Source organism: Equus quagga, unplaced genomic scaffold, assembly GCF_021613505.1.
Source record: "Equus quagga isolate Etosha38 unplaced genomic scaffold, UCLA_HA_Equagga_1.0 459_RagTag, whole genome shotgun sequence".
Taxonomy (NCBI): Eukaryota; Metazoa; Chordata; class Mammalia; order Perissodactyla; family Equidae; genus Equus; species Equus quagga.
In genome coordinates, this window is record NW_025799956.1 from 57,575 (window position 1) to 80,904 (window position 23,330).

Consider the following 23,330-nt stretch of genomic DNA (forward strand, 5'->3'; position numbering starts at 1 on the left):
CTTCCAATATGGGACACCTCCACAGCATGGCCTGATGAGCGGTGTGTGGGTCCACGCTCAGGATCTGAATCGGTGAACCCCAGGCCAGCACCTATTCATCAATTTTTGTATGCCAAATTATTTGCTTAGGATAAACTGATAGAAGTGAAATTACTAGATCAGGGATATGCAATTTGCATGCTTTTAATACATATTTCCAAATTACTCTTCAGAAAAGTTTATACTCTCTAGTAAGCACTCTTGCCTCTGAACTCTTACTAACACTGGGTAGTGTTTTTTTAAGTTCGTCAGTTTGATAGACAACAGAAGGTATCATAACTGTTTATTACTTTTTTATTACTAGATTAGTTGAACATATTTTCATGTTTATTGGCTCTTTAAAAGTTCTTGTTTTAGGAATCAACTGTGAATATTCTTTGCCTATTTTCTTTTGGAATGTATGTTTTTTTTTTCCCATTCCTTCATTTATTAAACAAATCTTAATTGGGCACCTTTGCTATGCTAGGGCCAGACACTGTTCCAGGTGAACAGCACAGGCAATCCTTGTGATTGAGGAGCTTATGTTCTAAAGTAATGAGGCAGAAAATAAATAAATATGTAATATGACAAGTGGGGATAAGGACTGTAAGGAAAAGTAGACATGAAAGTAGCCTCTTGCAGTATGCCAAATGAGAGCGGCTGGTGGCGTGGTGGGGGCAGTGACTGGTGATTCTGGAAATACAGATATAGGTATAGATATATTGTTTTCTTTTGGTGATGAAGATTGGCCCTGAGCTAACATCTGTTGCCAATCTTCGTCCACTTTGTATGTGGGATGCTGCCACAGCATGGCTTGATGAGCTGTGTGTAGGTCAGCACCCAGGATTCAAACCTAAGAACCCCGGGCTGCCAAAGTAGAGTGTGCAAACTTAAACACTATGCCACTGGGCTGGCTTCCTGATTCTGGATATATTTTGAACATAGAACCAGTAGATTTTACTGATGGATTGGACGTGACGTTTGAGAGGGAGAGGAGCTAAAGATGACCGCAAGGCTTTTGGCTGAGCAACTGGTAATGCAGCCATTTGTCAAAATGGGGGTAAAGGTGGGAAGAACAGGTTTGGTGGTGGTGAAGTCTTAATGATTTGTGAGAGCTGTTTATGTGAGGAAGCATATTAATCGTTTGTAATTTCGGTGGAAAAGGCTTGTTTCCTCAATTTGTTGTTAATTAACTTTGTTAGTAGTGTTTTGCTGTAAGAAATGTCAACTTTTTATTTTGTCATCTGTTAGTGTTTATAGTTTTTGGTTTTGCTGTCCTGTCTAGAAAGATTCTATGAATAACCACCCATGATGTCTTTAAGGACTTTCATGGTTTTGTATTTGCATTTAACTCTTGAACCTAGGGGGAATTAATTTTGCATCAGTTCAGTCTTAATTTTTCTTAAATAATTACCCTGTTATCCTAGCATCATTAAACAATCTGTTCTCTGCCAGGAGAAATGATCGCACCCTTCCCTCTGAATTGAGGCAGGTTGTGCAGAGGTGTTCAGTCACAGAAGAGTGTTTAGCGGGCCCTTTGTCTTAATTTTTGGTTGATGACTTGGCAACTCTAATTTCTGAGTATACCAGGTTGTAAGCATAACTCTCCTCCATTCCCAAAAGAGGCCCTTGCCTTAAAGGATAGGGTGGCTTTCATCAGTTTCCCTTGATAATTGTGAATTCTGTCTTGTGGATGATATGTGACCTGTTTTTAAGCACAGCCTATGTCCTCCCACTGAATATGCTTTTCTGCTGCCTCATTTTGTCAACTGAGAATTCCTTTGAGATTATGAATTAAACTTTGCTTCAGCAATACAAAAATGGACAACAATATATACTCTGTCGATTTACTCATACTGCAGATTCCAAAGCCCTAACACATTTATGTTTTCCACTGTTGCGTTCTCTGTGCTTCCCTGATATGTGGATAATTTAGAGGTGACAATAATTTACTGGATTTTCTTCTTTAAGGCAAGAAATGGATTTCTTATGTTATTAATAGTGTGTACCAAATCTTATAGTTGGATGAGGTCTTCAATCTTCATTAAGTCTAAATCTCTTAAATGTTTTTGGGTTTTTAAATTTTTTGCAGAGAGGAAAATATGAGGTTCCTAAGTGGCTCTCTCCCAGTAGCATTCTGCTTCTTCAACAAATGCTTCAGGCAAACTTTGTTATTAATTTTTAAATAATAGAAGACAACTGCAAGTATTTGATCCAACTTTAAGATGTCTGTGGTGTAGCTACATTTGGAGGACAGGCCACTTATCTATTAGCCTGAAAATTCCATTCATTGTATCTACTGTGCAGACATCCTCTACCATATGCTTTCTTCATTATGTTGCAAATACATTTGTTTTAGACCTCTACCATATGTCTTTGCTGGTGTGGTTTCTTGTCCTTTTTTTGAGCATTCTGTTTTCTCTAACCAGCTCTTGCTCTACTGTCTTCTGTTTCCTGCTCCCACTCTCATACGTTAGATGTATGGTAGATACTGAATAAATGCTTGAGTGAGCTGATGCACAATTGAGTGCATCCCATGATCTAGTGAGTGGTTCTCAACTTTAGCATGTTTCAAAATTGCCAGATGGCTTGTTAAAACAGATTGCTGGCACCATTCTGAGGGTGTCTGATTCAGTAGATCGGGGGCAGGACTAAGAATCTGCGTTTCTAACAAGCTCCCAGATGACACTGATGCTGCTGGGACACACTTTGAGAAACACCCATTTAGTGAATGGCCTCTGCGGGTGGAAGATAGGAATGCTGAAGTCTAGATATCTGCCCTACCAATCGATAGGCAGCCACCTAACTTAGTTCTAATCCCTAAAGTGGGGATTCTGAGCCTGCCCTCACTGCCATGTAGTGTGATGAGGATAAAATGAGATTAATAGGAAACACTTTGAAAATTTGAGTACCTTATTAGTGCAATTCTTTTTCCATTATTACGTATTCAGAATATCTCCCAGTTTTTCCATCTATTAAGCCATCTCCACTTTTTACTCAGAATTCACCTCAGGCTCACCCACCTTGAGTAAGTAGGGCCAGACCACCACATCTCCATAATGAGACTGAAAACACCTCAGCCTTTCTTCTAAGCTCCAAAAGCCTTAATCTCTCTTGATTAATTTTCCTCTGCTCACATTTGAAAATTACAAATGGAAAAGAAAGGTGTGCTTTTCAACTTTGTTCTCTGTGATTGTAAGCTCATCGGAGGTAGAGATTGCATATTCACTATGAATGCCCTGCATTGTGGCTGCTCGAATATTAAATTGGTGAATATTTCCTGTGAATAGGTTTTCCAGCAAAAGACTATTACATCATACAATGGGTTGATGGAACTTCATGAATAATGTCCATACCAATGAAGTTCATGTTTGCTAAACATTTATCTTCTAAGCCTGTGTTGGTTGCTCTAGTTTTCTTGCCTCTCATGCTTTTTCTTGAAGAATTTATTCCAAGGCCATTTTAAGGTCCTTGCCAGCATTTTTGTGATGATAAAGTTTACATCTGTTCTGATGAATTTTGAGTTCTCAAGAGGAAAGGAGTTCTACGTTCTCTATTTGAAATGTTAATCTCTAGTTACTTCTTAATGGCCACTAGGTGGACCCAAAGAAACGGATTTCTCTGAAAAATCTATTGAGCCATCCCTGGATCATGCAAGATTACAACTGTGCTGTTGAGTGGCAAAGCAAGACTCCTGTAAGTAAAATGAAATCCAGTAGGATGTTTTTAAAACTTTGTGTGATCTTTGTGGGGATTCAGGACTTCCACTGAGGTCGTCTAAAGAGAAAAGGAAATGTGTTTTGTAGACTTACTCATCAGACTTATAACCTAATTATATGTTTGCTGTTAATCTCTTAGACAGTGGTTCTTAACCCAGGCTGCTCATGAGAATCGCCCAGACCTTTAAAAAAAATGCATGCACCCCATCCCAGCAAATTAATGGATATTTTTAAAAGCTCCCAGGGGTTTCTCATGTGTAGTCAGGATTGTGAACAGTGCTCTGGGAATTATGGGCGAGTTACTTAACTTTGCCAAACCTATTTATTCGTCTGTAAAAAGTAGGTTAAACCAGCTCTGTCTACTTCCTAGAGGAGTTGTGAGGGTATAGCAGTTCTCAAACTTTTACGTGAGGACCTTTTTATGCTCGATATTTATTTATTCATTTAAAAGTAACCAAAAATAAATTTTTAAATTTCATCAAAAATAAATATTTCTATGAAAAATAACTATTTAAAAATTAAATTTAGTGAGAAGAGTAGAATTATTTTACATCTGTGCAAATTTCTTTAATGTCTGGCTTAATAGAAGACATTTGGATATTTATCTGCTTCTGCATTCAATCTGTTTTGATATGTTGTTTTAATTGAAGCATATGAACAAAATGCAGCCTCACATAGATAGGTAGTTAGAAAACTATTTTAATATTTTAAAAGTAAAGGCTTTTTTTGGTCATTTTATCCTTTTTCTTGCTGGGAAAGATTTGCCCTGAGTTAACATCTGTTGCCAATCTTCCTAATTTTTTTTTTAGCTCCCCAAAGCCAAGGACATAGTCGTATATTCTAGTTGTAAGTACTTCTAGTTCTTCTGTGTGAGCCGCTGCCACAGCATGGCTACGGACAGGCGAATGGTGTGGTTCCACACCCGGCAACTGAACCTGGGCTGCTGAAGTGGAGCATGCCAAACTTTAACCACTAGACCATCAGGGCTGGCTCAAAACAAGTATTTTAACAGCCTTTTCAGATAATTGGGGATATTTTCTGGTAATCTACTGAAACTTCTGCAGTGAGGTGGCGTATGTGCACGGGTCAACAGAATAGCTCAGAGGTGTGTCTCAGACATGCCACAGTGTGGACTTGGTACAGCTGTGTGGTATTTGCTTTCTGTAATAATCACACCAGTAAACATAGATACTCTTCCCAATGGCCAGCTGGTCTTGGAAAAACAGACTATTCTTGTATTTAACCCCTTCTCACTAGTCTGCCCACTGCTATGCCCATGTAGCCTGAGCTGAAATCCATCCTGATTCTCCTGTGACTATCAGCTCCTAAAATTTCTCTTCTCTTGTCATGTCGGCCCTTCATGACGTCTATAATATCTATTGAGCAAATACAATTAGAGTTGCAACTTTATTATTTTTTTTTAAAGATTGGCACCTGAGCTAACATCTGTTGCCAATCTTTTTTTTTTCCTCCTTCTTCTCCCCAACCCCCCACCCCCCAGTACATAGTTGTATATTTTAGGTGTAGGTCCTTCTGGTTGTGTTATGTGGGACACTGCCTCAGCAGGGCCTGATGAGTGGTGCCATGTGTGTGCCCAGGATCCGAACCTGCGAACCTGCGAAACCCCAGGCTGCCGAAGTGGAGTGCTCAAACCAAACCACTCGATCACGGGGCCAGCCCCTAGAATGGTTTTTAAGAGCTTTAATTTATATTTTTCTTGTATGATAGATCTTATTATAAAACTATTTGGGCCTAGAATGTTTTTTTTCCTGCTCTCCCAATAAATCATTCTTTACTTATTTATTTTTTATTGAGGTAACATTGGTTTACAATAATTTATAAATTTCAGGTGTACATCATTATATTTTGATTTGTGTAGATTACATCATGTTCAGCACCCAAAGACTAATCACCATCCATCACTATACACATGTGCTTAGTTACCCCTCTCGCCCTCCTTCCCCTCTGGTAACCACCAATCTGTTCTATCTATGTGATCATTTGTTGTTGTTTTAATGTTCTATTTATGAGTGAGATCATATGGTATTTGACTTTCTCTCTCAGACTTATTTCACTTAGCATAATACCCTCAAAGTCGATCCATGTTGTTGCAAATGGCAAGATTTCTTCTTATTTTTTTTGGTCAGGAAGATTGGCCCCTGAGGTAACATCTGTTGCCAATCTTCCTCTTTTTTTTGTATGTGAGCTGCCACCACAGCATGGCCACTGATGAGTGTTGTAGGTCCGCAGCTGGGGACTGCCCCCAGGGCTGCTGAAGCAGAGCGCACGAAACTCAACCACTAAGCCACTGGGGCTGGCCCCTATTCTTAATTTTTTGAAAAATCTCCATACTGTTTCCGTAGTGCCTGTACCAGTTTGCATTCCCACCAGCAGCGCATGAGAGTTCCCTTCTTGCCATCTCTTTTCCAACACTTATCTCTTGTCTTGTTAATTATAGCCATTCTGACAGGTGTGAGTGATAGCTTATTGTTGTTTTGATTTGCATTTCCCTAATAATTAATGATGTTGAACATGTTTTCATGTGCCTGTTGGCCATCTGTATATCTTCTTTGGAAAAATGTTCAGATCTGTTGCCCATTTTTTAATTGGGTTGTTAGTTTTTTTTGTTGTTGAGATGTATGAGTTCTTTATATATTTTGGATATTAACCCCTTATCAGATATTTCGTTTGCAAATATCTTCTCCAAAGTGTTAGGTTGTCTTTTTGTGTTGTTCATGGTTTCCTTTGCTGTGCAGAAGCTTTTTAGTTTGATGTAATCCATTTGTTTATTTTTTCTTTTGTTTCCCTTGCCTGGTGAGACATATGTGGTATTTCAAAATATGCTGCTGAGGCCAATGTTGAAGAGCCTACTGCCTATGTTTTCTTCTAGGAGTTTTATGGTTTCAGGTCTTACATTCAAGTCTTTAATCCATTTTGAGTTAATTTTTGTGTATGATGTAAGATGGGTCTACTTTCATGCTTTTGCGTGTGGCTGTCCAGTTTTCTCAACACCATTTATTGAAGAGACTTTCCTTTCTCCATTGTATGTTCTTGGCTCCCTGGTTGAAAATTAGCTGTCCATAGATATGTGCGTTTCTTTCTGGGCTCTCGATTCTGTTCTATTGATCTGTGTGTCTGTTGTCATGCCATTACCATGCTGTTTTGATTACTATAGCTTTGTAGTATATTTGAAATCAAGGAGTGTGATACCTCCAGCTTTGTTCTTTTTCTCAGGATTCCTTTGGCTATTTGCAGTCTTTTGTTGTTCCATATAAATTTTAGGATTCTTTGTTCTATTTCTGTGAAAAATGTTGTTGGAACTTTGATAGGGATTGCATTGAATCAGTAGACTGATTTAGGAAGGATGGACATTTTAACTATGTTAATTCTTCCAATCCAAGAGTACAGAATATCTTTCCATTTCTCTGTGTCTTCTTCAGTTTCTTTCACCAATGTTTTATAGTTTTCAGTGTACAGGTCTTTCAACTCTTTGGTAAGTAATTCCTAGGTATTTTATTCTTTTTGTTGGAATTGTACATGGGATTGTATCTTTGTTCTTTTTTTTTTTTCTTCTTCTTCTCCCCAAAGCACCCCAGTACATAGTTGTATATTCTAGTTGTGAGTGCCTCTGGTTGTCCTGTGTGGGATGCTGTCTCAGCATGGCCTGATGAGTGCTGCCACGTCCACACCCAGGATCCGAACAGGCAAAACACTGGGCCACCGAAGCAGAGACTGTGAACTTAACCACTCGGCCACAGGGCTGGCCCTGGGATTGTATTCTTAATTTCTATTTCTGCTATGTCATTGTTAGTGTATAGAAACGCAACTGACTTTTCTAAGTTGATTTTGTATCCTTTCTTTACTGTATTCATTTATTATTTCTAAAAGTTTTTTGGTCAATTCTTTGGGGTTTTCTATTTGTAAAATTATGTCATCTGCAAATAGAGACAGTTTCACTTCTTCTTTTCCAGTTTGGATCCCTTTTATTTCTTTTTCTTGCCTGACTGCTCTGGCTAGGACTTTCAATGCCAGGTTAAATAAGAGTGGTCAAAGTGGGCATCCTTGTCTGGTTCCTGTTCTTAGAGGGATAGCTTTCAGTTTTTCTCCATTGAGAACGATATTAGCTGTGGGTTCGTTATATATGGTCTTTAGTATATTGAGGTGCTTTCCTTCTATACCCATTTTATTCAGAGTTCTTATCATAAATGGCTGTTAGATCTTGTCAAATGCTTTCTCTGCATCTATTGAGATGATCATGTGATTTTTATTCTTCATTTTGTTAATGAAGTGTACCATGTTGATTGATTTGCGGATGTTGAACCATCCCTGCATCCCTGGAATAAATCCCACTTGATCGTGATGTATGATCTTTTTTAAACGAAAAACAATTTTTGAGACAATTATAGATTCATATGTAATTGTGAGATATGGTACTGAGAGATCCATTTGCCCTTTACCCAGTTTCTCCCAAAGGTAACATCTTGAAAATTATAATGCAATGTTATAACCAGGATATTGACATTGATATGGTCATGATACATAACATTTCCCTCACAAGGATCCCTCATGTTGCCCTTTTATAGCCATACTCACTTCCTTCTCACCCTCACCTCCTCCTTAATCCCTGGCAACCACTAATTGTTCTCTCTGTCAAATATTTCTCTACATTCATTTAGAACATCATCAGATAGTGTTATAATTTTTCTTCAAATCCTCAACATAATTTAGAATACTCAAAAGGAGAATGAAAGCCTATTGTATTTACCCTCATTTTTGCTCACTGAGTGATGTATGATCTTTTTAATGTATTGTTGTATTTGTTTTGCTACTATTGTTAAAGATTTTTGCATTGATTTTCATCAGTGATATTGGCCTATAATTTTCTTTCTTTGTGTTGTCCTTGTCTGGTTTTGGTGTCAGGGTAATGTTGGCCTCATAGAATGAGTTAGGAAGCTGGCCCTCCTCTTCAATTTTTTGGAAGAGTTTGAGAAGGATAGGTATTAAGTCTTCTTTGAATGTTTGGTAGAATTCACCAGGGAAGCCATCTGGTCCTGGACTTTTTCTTTTTCCAAAGATGTGCCCTGAGCTAACTTCTGTTGCCAATCTTCCACTTTTTCTTTTCCTATCCAAAGCCCCAGTGAATAGCTGTGTATTCTAGTTACTCTATGTGGGACCCCACCACAGCATGGCTTGATGAGTGGTGCACAGGTCTGCACCCAGAATCCGAACTGACGGACCCCAGGCCACTAAACTGGAGCATGCGGACTTAACCACTCAGCCACGGGGCCAGCCCCTGAACTTTCATTTTTTGGGAGGTTTCTGATTACTGTTTTGATCTCCTTATGGATGATTGATCTGTTCAAATTCTCTATTTCTTTTTAGTTTTGTAAGGTTGTATGATTCTAAGAATGTATATATTTCTTCTAGATTATCAAATTTGTTGGCGTATAGCTTTTTGTAGTATTTGCTTATAATCTTTTGTATTTCTGAGGTGTCCATTGTAGTTTCTCCTCTTTCATTTCTCATTTTATTTATTTGAGCCTCTCTTTTTCCTTGGTAGGTCTAGCTGAAGGTTTGTCTGTTTTGTTTATCTTTTCAAAAAACCAGCTCTCAGTTTCATTGATTTTTTTCTATTGTGTTTTTAGTCTTTATTTCATTTATTTCTGCTCTGATTTTCATTATTTCCTTCTTTCTGCTGACTTTGGGCTTTGTTCTTCCCTTTCTAGTTCTTTTGGTGCACTGTTAGATTGTTTATTTGAGATTTTTCTTCTTTATTGAGGTAGGCCTCTATTGTGATGAATTTCCCTCTTAGGGCAGCTTTTGCTGCATCCCATATGAGTTAGTATGGTATGTTTTCATTTTCACTTGTCTCCAGATACTTTTTGATTGCTCCTTTAATTTGAAGAAATTAAATGATCCATTGGTTATTCTGTAGCATGTTGTTTAGTCTCCACATCTTTGTCCCTTTCTCAGCTTTTTTCTTGTAATTTCTAGTTTCATAACATTATGGTTGGAAAAGATGCTTGATATTATTTCAGTCTTCTTAAATTTATTGAGGCTTGCCTTGTTTCCCAACATATGCTCTATCCTTGAGAATGTTCCATGTGTACCTGAGAAGAATGTGTAGTCTGCTGTTTTTGGATGGAGTGTTCTATGTATATCCATATAGATATAGATATTTTCTTCTGCCTTGCTGCCCTTATATATATATAGATATAAGTCCATCTGGTCTAGTTTTTCATTCAGTTCCAGTTTTCTTGTTGACTTTCTGTCTGGATGATCTATTCACTGACGTGAGTGGAGTGCTGAGGTCCCGTGTGGTTATTGTGTTGTTGTTAATGTCTTCTTTTAGGTTTGTTAGTAGTTGCTCTGTGAACTTTGGTGCTCCTGTGTTGGGTGCATAGATATTTATCAGTGTTATGTCTTCTTGGTGGAGTGTCTTTTGATCATTATATACTGCCCCTCTCTGTCTCTCATTACCTATTTTATCTTGAAGTCTACTTTGTCTTATAAGTATGGCAACATCAGCTTTCTTGTTTGCCATTAGCTTGGAATATTGTCTTCCATCCCTTCACTCTAAGCCTGTGTTTGTTGTTGGAGCTGACATGTGTTTCCTGGAGGCAGCATATTGTTGGGTCTTGTTTTTTAATCCATCCTGCCACTCTGTGTCTTTTGATTGGAGAATTCAATCCATTTACATTTAGAATGATTATTGATATATGATGGCTTACTACTGTCATTTTATCTCTCGTTTCCCAGTTCTCCTGTATTTCTTTTGTTTCTCGTCCCGTGTATTTCGGACTATCAATTCGGTTAGGTAGTTTTCCATTCTGGTTTTCTTAGTTTTCTCCTTATTTATTATTTGTGTCTCTGTTCTACTTATTTGTTTAGTGGTTACCATGAGGTTTGTATGAAAAATCTCGATGAGACAGTCCATTTTCTGATAAGCTCTTATTTCCTCAGACTGAGCCGATTCCATCCCTTTCCTCTTTGCTTCTGTTTTTCTCATCTTATTCCATCTTGTGTTGTGAATTTGTGGTTAAAATGACAAGGTTATATTTATTTTTGGTGTTTTCCTTCCCTTTATCTTTAATGTTATATTTGAGTGTTTGCTAACCTCTTCTGATGGATAGCTACAATTTTATGATTTTGTCTATCTGTTTATGTCCTTACTCAGGTCTTTGTAACCACTGTCTTCTTTTTTTTTCATGTATAGAGCCTTCTTGAGGATTTCTTATGGGGTGGGTCTTGTGGTGGTGAACTCCCTTAGCTTTCGTTTATCTAGGAAAGTTTTTATTTATCCATCTTATCTGAAGGATATTTTCACTGGATAGAGTATTCTTGGCTGAAAAGTTTTGTCTTTCAAACATTGAGTATATCATTCCACTCTCTCCTAGCCTGTAAGTTTATGCTGAGAAATCTGCTGAAAGCCTGATAGGGGTTCCTTTGTAAGTTATTTTCTTCTGCCTTACTGCCCTTAATATTTTTTCTTTGTAATTGACTTTTGCCAGGTTTAGTACTGTATGCCTTGCAGTAGGTCTCTTTACATTGATACAGTTAAGTGAAATATTGGCTTCTTTCACTTGTACTTCCAGCTCCTTCCCCAGGTTTGTGAAGTGTTCAGCTTTTATTTCTTTGAACAAGGTTTCTGCCCCATACTGCTTCTCTTCTCCCACTGGAATGCCTATAATCCTTATGTTGCATTTCCTAATTGAGTCGGATATTTCTCAATTTCTTCATTTCTTTTTAGCCTTAGTTCTCTCTCCTCCTCCACCGAAGCATTTTGATATTTCTGTCCTCAATATGGCTGATTTGTTCCTCCATAATATCAGCTCTATTGTTCAGGGAATCCATATTCTTTATCTCATCCATTGTGTTTTTCATTTCCAATATTCCTGATTGGTTCTTCTTTACAGTTTCAATCTCTTTTGTGAAGTAGCTCTTGAATTCATTGAACTGTCTATCTGCATTCTCTTGTAATTTGAGTTTTTTTACGATAACTATTTTTAAGTCTCTGTCGTTTATATTATAGATTTCTATGCTTTCAGGATTGATTTCTGGGTAGTTGTCATTTTCCTTGTGGTCACCTCTGTGTTGGCCTTACCCTGGCCTGTGAATTGGAGAGGGATGGTGTTCCCACTGAAGGCTTCTCCCTCCCGTCTTTCCTCTCAGAGCTGCACACAGTCCCTGAGTTGCTGCCCTTTGGGAGGAGGAGATTTCTCTTACTTCGTCCCTCTTCATCGGGGGGGGGGTGGGGGGGGGGGGTCGAGGACCTCCACCTCCTGACGTGTGGCTGTGTGGGTCTCTCAAATGTCTTTTTTGTTGTATGGATGTCTTCTGGTGGAATACGAATGTCCTTTTCATTGTATTTTAGAGGAGAGAGTTTACAGGGAGAGCTCACTCTGCCATGATGCTGACTCACTGTCTCTGTCGTTTTTGCAATAAGCATTAATTTCACTTTCTTGAATCCTGTACAGTTCAGTCAGTGACAGTTTTGTCAAAGAGTAACTATGGTAGCAGGTACTGTTAGTACACAAAAACCGTTTTCACAGATATTATTGATTCATCTTATTTTCTTGTTCTTGCGGAACCAGTGAGAATAGTGCTGAGTAGTCATAAACAAAACCCTCCATCTCTTTTTAAAAACTTGATATCATATATTTATTATAGAGCAAATATTATTACAACTTTTAGACCATGAGCAAAAAGTTAAGTAATCAGTAGTAACCAGATTTACTGTTGCAGATTTGTCACACACTGTCTGGGATACAAATACCATACTAGAATAAGACACACAATTCTGGAGTAGGGAATATAAAATACCAAAGCTCACACCTCTTTAGTAACTGTTGTCAGGCTGTCTCAGGGGACCATTCTCTTTGCCTAACAAGAGTTGAATAGGGCTCTGAATTGAATTAACACCTCCCAATACTATATCAATTAAAGGCATAAATTGGGTCCTTGGATAAATACAGACTGACTTTTATTTATAGAAAAGAGAATCAGTAATCATGAAATCCGTATTTATATGATCTATTTAGATTGGTCATATAATATAATAAAGTCATAAGCATGGCCTCAATTTTGCAGTGGAGAAAAAGAAGAGCCACACATTGTAGCATAATGATTTTGTTTTCATTATAAACCACACGGAAATATTTCTTAAGAATTAGAGCCTTAATATCACTGGCCAAGTGATTATAATATTTCTGAGTCAATGAATGAGGTGATGACTGCATTGTTGATAGAAATTTTGAAACCATAGTGTGTCGGCTACATTTGGTTTGTGTTTGCTCCTTTCCTAATAGCTAGAAACCAATGCCTGAAGGAAACTCCGATTAAAATGCCAGTAAATTCAGTGGGAGCAGAGATGTCAATGACAGGTGTCATTAACCCTGAGTGGCGGTAAGTGTTCTGTTTTCAGACTCTGATCTTTAGCATATGTTAACTAGATTTCCTTATTTCATACATGATAAACCTGATTAAGGGAAACCATCAAGTAGAATCTGTCAGAGACTGTAGGAATGTCTGTCTGTAGCTATTACTGGAGCTGAAGCCACTGCCTTCCTTATCGGGTAGAATTTAGAAACTCATCAGCAGTAGGATTGGCACCTTACCTTAAATAAAACAGGCTGGGAAGAAAGTGGTCCTTGCCCCAGCCACATTCCCTCTCTAAGGCCCATCTTTCCTACGCTTCTGCCAGCAGAGTATAGACATCCACTAACAGCATCACTCAGAGAGTAAAGATACTAAAGGGTGTTTCAAAGAAAACCCATTCCTCTTGTATAAGCAGTTCTGCTGCCTGGGTGACCCTTGTCTTTTACAGCAATTTTTTAAAGCAGGATCCGTTGTGAGGACAGTTGGGGGGAATTAGAATGGGAACTAGATATTAGATGATACTATGGCATTGTTAATTTTCTTGATGTCTGAATGGTATTGTGGTTATGTGGGAAAACGTCCTTATTCATTGGCAGTGTATGCTGAAGTGTTTCAGAGTGAAGTATCATGACATCTTCAGAGGGGTTACTTTCAGATGGCTCAGCAAAGATGTCCATGTATTTACTGTATTTATTGTCTATATACGTGGAAAAAGCAAGTATGGCAAAATAGTAGCAACTGTTGAATCTAAGAGGATCTTTGAAAATGCATTGTATTACTCATTCAACTTTTCTGTATATTTGACATTAAAAAAAAAGGAGTGGAAAAGTAATTTTGCCAAGTGGCAGTTGCCTAGGGGAAGGGTGACGGCTGCTTTCCAGTGGGAGATGGCTTTCGTGCTCCCTGAGGCGGAGTGGGATGGTCTGGCCCTGGCAAACCTGAGTGAGGCTCACCTAATGCACGGCTTGTGAGGGCCCCAGCAGGCAGGAGGCCCAGCTCGACTCCCAGGCTTTCTGTGTTTTTTTGAAGGTGTCGCTCAGTGGAACTGGATCTCAACCAAGCACATATAGAGGAAATTCTCAAAAGAAAAGGAACGAAAGTGTTTCGGAGCCTTGAGAGGGGTTTGGATAAGGTTATCACTGTGCTCACCAGGAGCAAAAGGAGGGGCTCTGCCAAAGATTGGCCAAGAAGACTGAAGGTGAGTGGACTGGGGTTCTTTGCTATGGATTTCAGAAGCTGGCTGCTGACTGGGCCTCTTTTTTTCTTTTTTCTTTTTTTAAAGAAGAGTATTGAATGAATGAATTGATTTGTATTTTTTATTTACTTATTCATTCATTTGGTTAATACATACTTTTTGAGCACCTAAAATATGCATGTTACTATGCAGTGGGCTTTGAGAATGCAGAGGTTAGTTAGATACAGTCGCTCCTTTCAAGGAGCAAATAACTGTAACGCAGATATTCAAGTTGAGGTAGAGGGATTCATCACAGAGGCAACAGGGAGGTGGGGAAGCATGGGGCATATATGGGGAACTGAGAGCTGCCTTAAGGACGGGCACTTGAGCTTGGTCGTCATATCTCTGACACATAGAAGAGACCCTGACACATGGATACCCTTGTGAGCCCTCACAAAATGTTTCAGTGTTTGGGAAGTTCATTTGAACTTGGAGTGTGGTGTATGTGAAGAGAATGGTGAGCAGCAGACTGGGCAGATAGGCTGGGAGATCCTCACAGGCCTGGCTAAGAGGTTTGGACCTTATCTGATAGATCTATATAATGCTTCAAAAGGTTTGATGTGTCAGTGGTGTGGGCAATGTATTTGGTCAGGAAAAGAAGTTATCAGTAGAAATGAAATACTTCTTACTCTCTTGGATTCTCTCTACACATTCATTTAATCATCTACTGAATGGCATTTTGCCGGAGGGGGGGGAGTTAACAGGTAAAAGGGTGAATAAGACATAGCCTGTGTCCTTGTCCTTGAGGAACTCAGAGTGGCAGTGAAAACAGGCAGGGATGTTGCTCCGATACCCGGGCTTCAGTGCTGTGATAAAACATGTTTCCAAACATGTGGGGCCCAGAGGAGGGAGGAGAAGATGGTAGTGTTCCCCATGATTTGGGACGGGGTCTGTAATTAGCTTCTGCACTGAGACACTCATTTTGAGCTAATCTGGCAGGTTTGGGGGAAGGGAAATGCTGGGCTGTTGGGTAGAAAAGTGCTTCAGGGGAGAGTGTTCTGAGATCCCACCGTGTCCTGTTTTAAAGAAGGTAGGACTTACCCGTTAGAGACTGTTGCCCTGTTGGCTTATTAGACTGCCGAGTTTTATGTTGCATATAGGCTGTTTATTAGGCATATTTTACCCTTTTATTCTAAGATTTCTGTAGTCAGAGACAGTTGTGAAGTATTCTAAACCCTGTGATTGCAATTAAGAAAACTATAGTGCCATTTCCCTGAAAAATATTAAATAAAGAAAAGTTAAGGAAATTTGTCCAGTTATATACATTATTGAGAAGCCAAGCACTTATCAAATGCTGATGGATAATATTCTAAAAGTATTCACCTCTGTAAATTGTTTGGAACCTGACTGCGTTTTTCATTAGAAACTGCTGTAATGTCAGCTGGTGTTCTAATACCCCCCAGCACTTCTAGAATATATGGAAAAACCCGCAAAGTTGGGATAAGAAGACGTGGATTCTAGCCTCAGCTTCTCCTTGTGTAGCTTGGATATGTCATTTTATCCCTGACTTCCTCAGTTTTTTCATTTGTAAAAACTGGAGATAATGTCTACTCAGCAACTTCACAGAGCTTGCATGTATAAACAAGACAGTCTGTATGCAATGCTACGTTGCATATGAAATGCTTATTAAAATAAGCTGTTCCAAAGTCAGGTATCATTATTATTAATGTTGAGTGTTTTAACCCCAGTGTAGCAGAACCACAGTCCTAATGAGTACAAACCCAAGATCTGAAACTTGATCTAACTTTGGATCTTTAACCCTTTTTAATGCTTTAAGTTTCTGCAGTACTGTAGGACCTACTGTAGGAAATTAGCCTCATTTTTTCCACCTACTTCCTAAATTAAAAAATCATAAACTTACAAAAAGTTAAAAGGATGGTACAAAGAACACATTAGTTTTTTAAAATAGCAAAATCATATGTTAGGAAGCAGTCTATAAAAATCTGAAATTTAAATAGATAAATTAGGATTAATTACTTTACAAAAGAATCATTAAAATTGTGATTTGAAAGTGTTCACTTTATTATTATTTTGACAAAGCCAATTTAGTTTGGTGAAAGAGCACTGGACTGGGACCCAAGACACAGATCCTGTCACAACTGTGCCACTTGTTTCTTTTATGACTTGAAACTGGGGTCCCCAAACCCCAGTCCCTTAACACTCACCTTCATGTCAGCTTAGAAGTTTAGAGATATAATTGGCATATGATAAACTGCATGTATTAGAAATGTGCAGTTCATATCCTTTGGCATTATATAGATACCTGTGAAACCATCACCACTGTCAAGATGACCAGCTTTTTTAAAACTTGGATTTATTTAAAAGGAAACTATATACCTTTAGTTTTTGCTGATTTTATCTCTCTAAATCAGATTGAAACAAATACATAAATATAAAAATAAAAACATTTATCCAGGTACCACCTAAAGTTATCTTGTATGTCTTGAGTGATAGTTTATATCACACTTCGGAAATCCCCTCCTTAAGAAATATATATTTCTTCTTTGGGCCACAGGTTGTTAATTTGAAAAGTAAGGTAGTTGAATATTTTCCAACCCCAGCATTTTTGTTATTTATAAAAGGAACTCAAATCTGAAAGACTGAGAAAGTAGATTTTTTTTTTGACAGTGAAAGTACCACCAGGAAGATAGGGAATTTTGTCTGTCTCCAGGACGAAAACAATGCCTGGCACCCAGTACACATTCAATAAATAGTTGAATGAATGATGGATGGATACTGATTAGGAATGTAATTGTTTCTGAGAATTATGCTCTCAGTCAATGAGGAAAAAAATAGCTTGACATTACTTTTTTAAAGGAATACTTGTTATGCTCATTTTCTGATAGACTTGTCATAGAATCAGCTCCTGCAATGCTATAATATTCTTATAGTCAAGAAAGAATTAAGGAAAGCTAGCCAACTACATACAAGCCAAAGTTTCTAGGGCATTTGTCTCATCCTCCCAGTTTGCCTTTCAGGACTGTTAACCTCTCTATGGTAGTATAGGAAGGGAGCAGCAGGTAAAGCTCAAACAGATAACGTTTAATATTTATTTCTTTAAAAAGATTGGTGGGAGAGGAAGATGAAAGTGTAAAAAGGATGATATGGATGTAGTTACTAATAAACATGATTTCTCCAGACTTTCTCAGTGCCATCTTATTCCAGCTCACCAAGAGTTAGCTGTCGATTCAGCATTTTTCTTGAAATATTTTCTTTTGAGAAGGTACCATACTGAGGAGTTTTGGGTCTCTAAATCAGGCAGGATGGTCTCTGGGTTGATGTAAAGATTTACTTCTCATTTTCTTTTTCTTTTTTTTTTTATTTCAAAGATTGGCACCTGGGCTAACAACTGTTGCCAATCTTTTTTTTTTATGCTTTATCTCCCAAACCCCCTCTGTACACAGTTGTATATCTTAGTTGCAGGTCCTTCTAGTCGTGCAATGTGGGACGCCGCCTCAACGTGGCCTGACCAGCAGTGCCATGTCCGCGCCCAGGATCCGAACCCTGGGCCACGGGAGCGGAGCGTGCGAACTTAACCACTCGGCCACGGAGCCAGCCCCTCTTTTTCTTTTGAAGCTGCACTATAATGTGACTACAACCAGATTAGCGAACCCAGATCAACTCTTGAATGAAATAATGACTTTGTACAGAAGGGGTAAGCAGCACACTCACCAGGCCGTTGCAGTTATTATTTGATATCTTTTCAGCTTTGAGAGAACTTAGGTTGATTCACCTCTCCCCTTTTGAAAAAACCTATTTCTTCCACCTTATTCCAAAAAGCTTTTATGGTTGAATCATTGTCCGTGATTTTTTGTCTTGCGTTTTTGTATGAGCCATAGAAGTTTTTTAAGTGGTCATATTGTCACTACTTTCAAAGAAAATATGAACTTCTTCCAGTTTTTTTACATCTTCTATTCTCCTTTGAAGTTCTGCTTTATAATAGTATTTCTAAATTGTAATCTAGATTTGTGAGACACTGCTAACAAATCAAGGATTTATGTAAATGCCTTCTCTGTATGACTTGCTATTTTACAGAACCAGATTTTCAGTACTTTAGGGAGATATTTCCCCTTAAACTCTTTCCTACTCTGCAGTGAACTGCCATCGAAGCCTCTTTGGTTATGATCTCATGATCTGAATAGCCAGACCTCTGCTGGTTACCTAAGATGTTTGTATTTCTAAGCACTTCCACTCAGTTATGTGTTTTAAAATTTCACTATTTTATATATATTCATTATTATATATTATATAAAAGCAGCCAAGAAGAGCCACTAATAGATTTGACAAAAATATTTAAATAGAGTAGTCAATATAGAGTAAGATTTTAAGAAACAATCTTTGGCAAAAGTAACTTTCATTTTCACTGTCTGTAAACGTTGGCAAGCCTTCCTGACATGAACCCTGGCTTGCTTCTTTGGACATCGTTAGGACACATGAAACTCACTCCCACCTGTTCTTCATGCTTGGGTTTATCCACAGTTCCAGAACCTCTAACCAAATCTACATCAGAGAGTTTTCGATCATTTTTCCTTCAGCCGTATGATCTCTGTCAGATCACTGACTGGCTGTTCATCAGTAGTTTGTTCTTCTAACTTCCTGATCAACCGGAAGGTCTCTGCCTTGATCCTTTTTTTAAAAATCTTCTCTGTTTTCACCTTTTTGTGACAAAGCAGAATAACAAAAGCTAAATTTTTCAGTGGCATGATGTTATTAATCTCAGTTATATTCCATTATTATCTTTTTCCTTATGTTTTATCTTCCATCTATTTAAATTGCTCCATGCTTCATCTTCCCGTCAGGAACCTTAACTACAGGATACTCCTTTTAGCATTTCTGATATTGACTGCTTATTTTTAAGAGATCCATCCCCAAAACATATGATTAAGTTAGCGAGAAAAAGAATGATATTTTGGGGCTGGCCCGTGGCCAGGTGGTTAAGTTCGTGTGCTCCGCTTCAGCAGCCCGGGGTTTCATCGGTTTGGATCCTGGGTGCAGACGTGGCACCGCTCATCAAGCCATGCTGAGCTGGTGTCCCACATAACACAGTCAGAAGGACCTACAACTAGAATATACAACTATGTTCTGGGGGAGCTTTGGGGAGAAGAAGAAGGGGGAAAGAAAAGATTGGCAACAGACGTTAGCTCAGATGCCAATCTTAAAAAATTTTTTTAATTTAAAAAAAAAGAATGATATTTTGTGAAACCGTCTAACGCATAACAGATACAAGTAATTTCTTTACACTTCTGTGGGATAGTGCCTAATCATGTGCCCATATTTAGGAACTGAAATTTTAAATTGATCCTGTTGTTTATTGTTTCTGTTTATTGTTTATTGAAGATTTGTACGACAAACTACAATATAATGTAAACTAATTAAAAATTGACATGAATTCAATTTATGCAACTTTTCAGAAACATACCTCTTTCTTAAGATGTGTCTTCATTTAGACTGGGCCTTTCCATTACAAGAATGGTTTTTTTGCCAGTTCTGATTATATATGCCATACATTTCAACCATGGGAATGGACTATCTCGAGCTTTCTTTTTAACTCTGCTATAAAGTGCTGTAACAATCATAACCTCTTATTAGTGTTAGAAAAACCTCAAAACACATGTCCTTCTGACAGGTTGGTGGCTTCAGTTTTATTTATGTGAAAGACAAAAATTTCTAATGAGGTGCGTGCAAAAAAATATTCTTAATCTTCCCTGCACTTTCCTTTGTTGTGAACATTATGGAAATGGTCTGATGTTCACAGATTGCACTGTTGAAAGAGTTGCATAAAGGATGCCAGATTTCTTGAGCATGAATGGCATGTATAACTGTGAAAGAAGGGCTTTTCTTTGGAACAAGGGAGAATTCTAGTAAAGCCTTTTCATCTTTATTCTTTCTTAAGATCTTAGTTCAGCTTCTAGGAAAACACCAGTCATACTCCATCACTAAGACATAGCTAGGTCATTCGGAAACTGTAAGCAGTAGTATACCAATTGCTTAATGTGAAATAATGGTTCATTTTCTCCCTGGCCTCCTAGAGGCTTAGAAATCTCTTGTATTATTCAGAATATTCATAGTTCTCCTACTAACTGGCTTCTTGTTTTTTACAGCTACACACTGAAGTGTCAAACACAGTCAGATTTTGGCAAAGTGACAATGCAGTTTGAACTAGAACTGTGCCAACTTCAAAAACCCGATGTGGTGAGTATCAGGAGGCAGCGGCTTAAGGGTGATGCCTGGGTTTACAAGAGACTAGTGGAAGACATCTTATCTAGCTGCAAAGTATGACTGACAGACAGTTCCCATCCTGCCGGATGAGTGTGGGTATGATACAGCCTACATGGAGACCGGTGTGATGGGTTTTTGAGTTTTCAAGTCCATTCGAACTACAAACTCATTTTTAAAGAGCTATCTTAAAGACCAGTATCTTTTTGTTTTTAAACAAAATATATTATTTTGTGGATGAATCTAAGGCAAGCCCATCTGTCATTATCTGTTACTTTTTTAATCATGTGGCTTTGTGTATTAATAGATTCACTTCCATATCTGAATGTACGCTCTTAACTATGTCTCCTTTTAATGTGTAATTTCTTTCTGAAATAAAACCATCTGCGAATATAACAGGCTTCTCTCCTTTGTATTTGATTTTGATCCAAATAAAACCTCAAATGGCTTCCTGACTATTATGTAGAGACTATTTGGAGTATGTTTTATCTGTTATCAAACATGCCTTGGACAGAAAAACAGATAAGAATTCATTTGCATAATTTTTTCCTATCTCTGATTTAAGTAGGATTTATTGAGATCATTAACTAAGTCACAGCTGTGGTTACCAGATTTAAACAACACATTTAGTATGTTGAGTAAAAGAGTATAGACTCCAGTAAGTGTGTTTGGTCAACAATAAGTATCTGAACTATGAACCCCCATGAAATGTTCTTTTATGTAATTTTCCTTAAGTCTCATTGTTGGCTCCAAATTTGTATTTTTTATTTCATTTTATTGATCACTAAATGTCAGCAATCAAGTTATATTTTGTATGAGTTTTACCAATTAAACTAGTTGGAGAAAAAATAACACTGTTTCTAACTGGTAGTGAGGGAGTGTTTTGTCATTCATTTAGTCAGTAAACATTTAGTAAGTGCTAGGTCCTGGGGCTGAAGATGATACTGTCGCATAAGCTCAAGGAGTTCAGAGTCTGTTAGCGGGGGCAAATGCATAAATCCCCTATAGAGGGGATGATCAACTTTGGAGGAGTAAGGGATGATTTCTTGGAGGAAACAGTATTTGATCTTGAAGGATATATAGGAGTTCAACAGAAAGAGAGGAGGGAGTATGAATTCTTGACAGAATAGTTTGTACAAAGACATGGGATTGTAAAGTGGCATGCTGTGCTTAGGGTGGAGTCAGGAGGTACGGTGCAAGGGGGAAATAGCAGATGAGGGTGAAAGTTTAGCTGGAAATAAGTGATGAAAGAACTCGAAGGATCTCGAATGCTCCACTAAAGTGTTTTGGCAAAGAAGCTGTCAAAGTGTTTTACATTTTTTGGTAACAGTTTTTGTTTGTTTGTTTGTGCTGTCGAGTTGTGTACTCTGTGTACAGTTGCGACCCTGTGTACAGCAGAGCAGAACCCCACCTGGTCTTTCTGTGCCATCCTCTCACCTTCTAGCACTATATCAGACAATGCTTTGTTGCTGTTCATAGAGTTTTCATGGCCAATTTTTTTGGAAGTGGGGTGGTCAGGTTCTTCTTCCTAGTCTGTCTTAGTCTGGAAGCTCCACTGAAACCTGTCCACCATGATGACCCTGCTGGTATTTGAAATCCTGGTGGCATCACTTTCAGCATCACAGCAACTACACAGCCGCCACAATATGACAACCAACAGACGAGTGGTGTGGTTCCCTGAGCGGGAAACGAACCTGGGCCATGGCAGTGAGACTGCCAAATCTTAACCGCTAGTCCATTGGGGTTACACATGACTTGGTAAGTGAGGGCATTTAGGAGGCAGAGAGAGAGGAGATTCACAAAGAATATTCATAGTTTGGAAAACCATGAACAGGAATAGCCACAACAGGCAAAGCCAGCTGAGTGGGAGGGCCAGGAGAGGAGACAAATGTGGAGTTTGGTGCTGACATACTGAGCACAAGGGACCTGTGGCATGTTCAGGAGACGTTCAACAGGATACTGGAGATCCAGGTCTGAAGTTCAGGAGAGAGGAGGTTCTAATCCCAGCAATGGTGGGCAAAGGGTTTAGGGCAAACTCTTCTGCTGAAAGCAACCAGAAGAGCTGGGGAAAAGGTTCAGAACACCTCTTTGAAGGCATCAGAGGACTACCAAAGCAGTGAGGAACTGGGGCCCAAGTTCTAGGAGAGGAGGGAAGCCAAGGAAAGTGAACCTCACACTTGGAGCCAGCTTCCTCTCAAGGGGATTGTTAGTTCTGAAAGCAGAGGCCGAGAAGCTGAGTAGAGCTTCCGTGAACAGGGATGGGGAGATCAACACGTGAGGGTCTGCCAAGAGGGAGGGGCCCTGATAAATGTACCAGGCTTTTTGTTGGGACCCTGTGGGCTACACACTAGGAATAAAGGTGAAAGTAGACTAAAGACCAGCTTTGCGTCATATCAATCCTTGGTTGAATTAAAGTGATCCAGGCTTTCTGGGGCCCTTAGCCTAGAGCAGCCCACCAAAAGCAAAAGTGAATTCTCTCTGATGGAAAAAATTCCATCCAAAAGTAACTAAACACGTAAAGACGCGTGCTCAGAGACATTTTCAGGGACAGACAACAGAAATCCCAGGGGATTCACATAATGGAGTTATCAGACCAGATTTAAAATAGCTATGACTAAGGAGTTCAAAGAATGGAAAGAAAATATTGAGAATTTGAGCAATTTGAAAATCTGAGAACTCAAACTTACAGTATCTGATATTAAGAATTCAGTGGATAAATTTAATAGTGGGTTAGACATAGCTGAAAAGAGAATTAGTGAGCCAGA

General features: G+C 38.6%; 1 protein-coding gene across 1 annotated transcript in view; it reads left to right on the forward strand.

Moving 5' to 3' along the window:
* Positions 1-20,628, forward strand: part of LOC124233923 (maternal embryonic leucine zipper kinase-like) — a 53,711-nt gene extending 33,083 nt beyond the window's left edge. Inside the window, exons 3-6 of the mRNA XM_046651221.1 lie at positions 13,003-13,142; positions 14,145-14,313; positions 17,926-17,993; positions 20,418-20,628. Coding sequence (XP_046507177.1) covers positions 13,003-13,142; positions 14,145-14,313; positions 17,926-17,993; positions 20,418-20,628 — 588 coding nt within the window. The remainder of the gene's footprint in view (positions 1-13,002; positions 13,143-14,144; positions 14,314-17,925; positions 17,994-20,417) is intronic.
* The last annotated feature ends 2,702 nt before the right edge of the window (positions 20,629-23,330 follow it).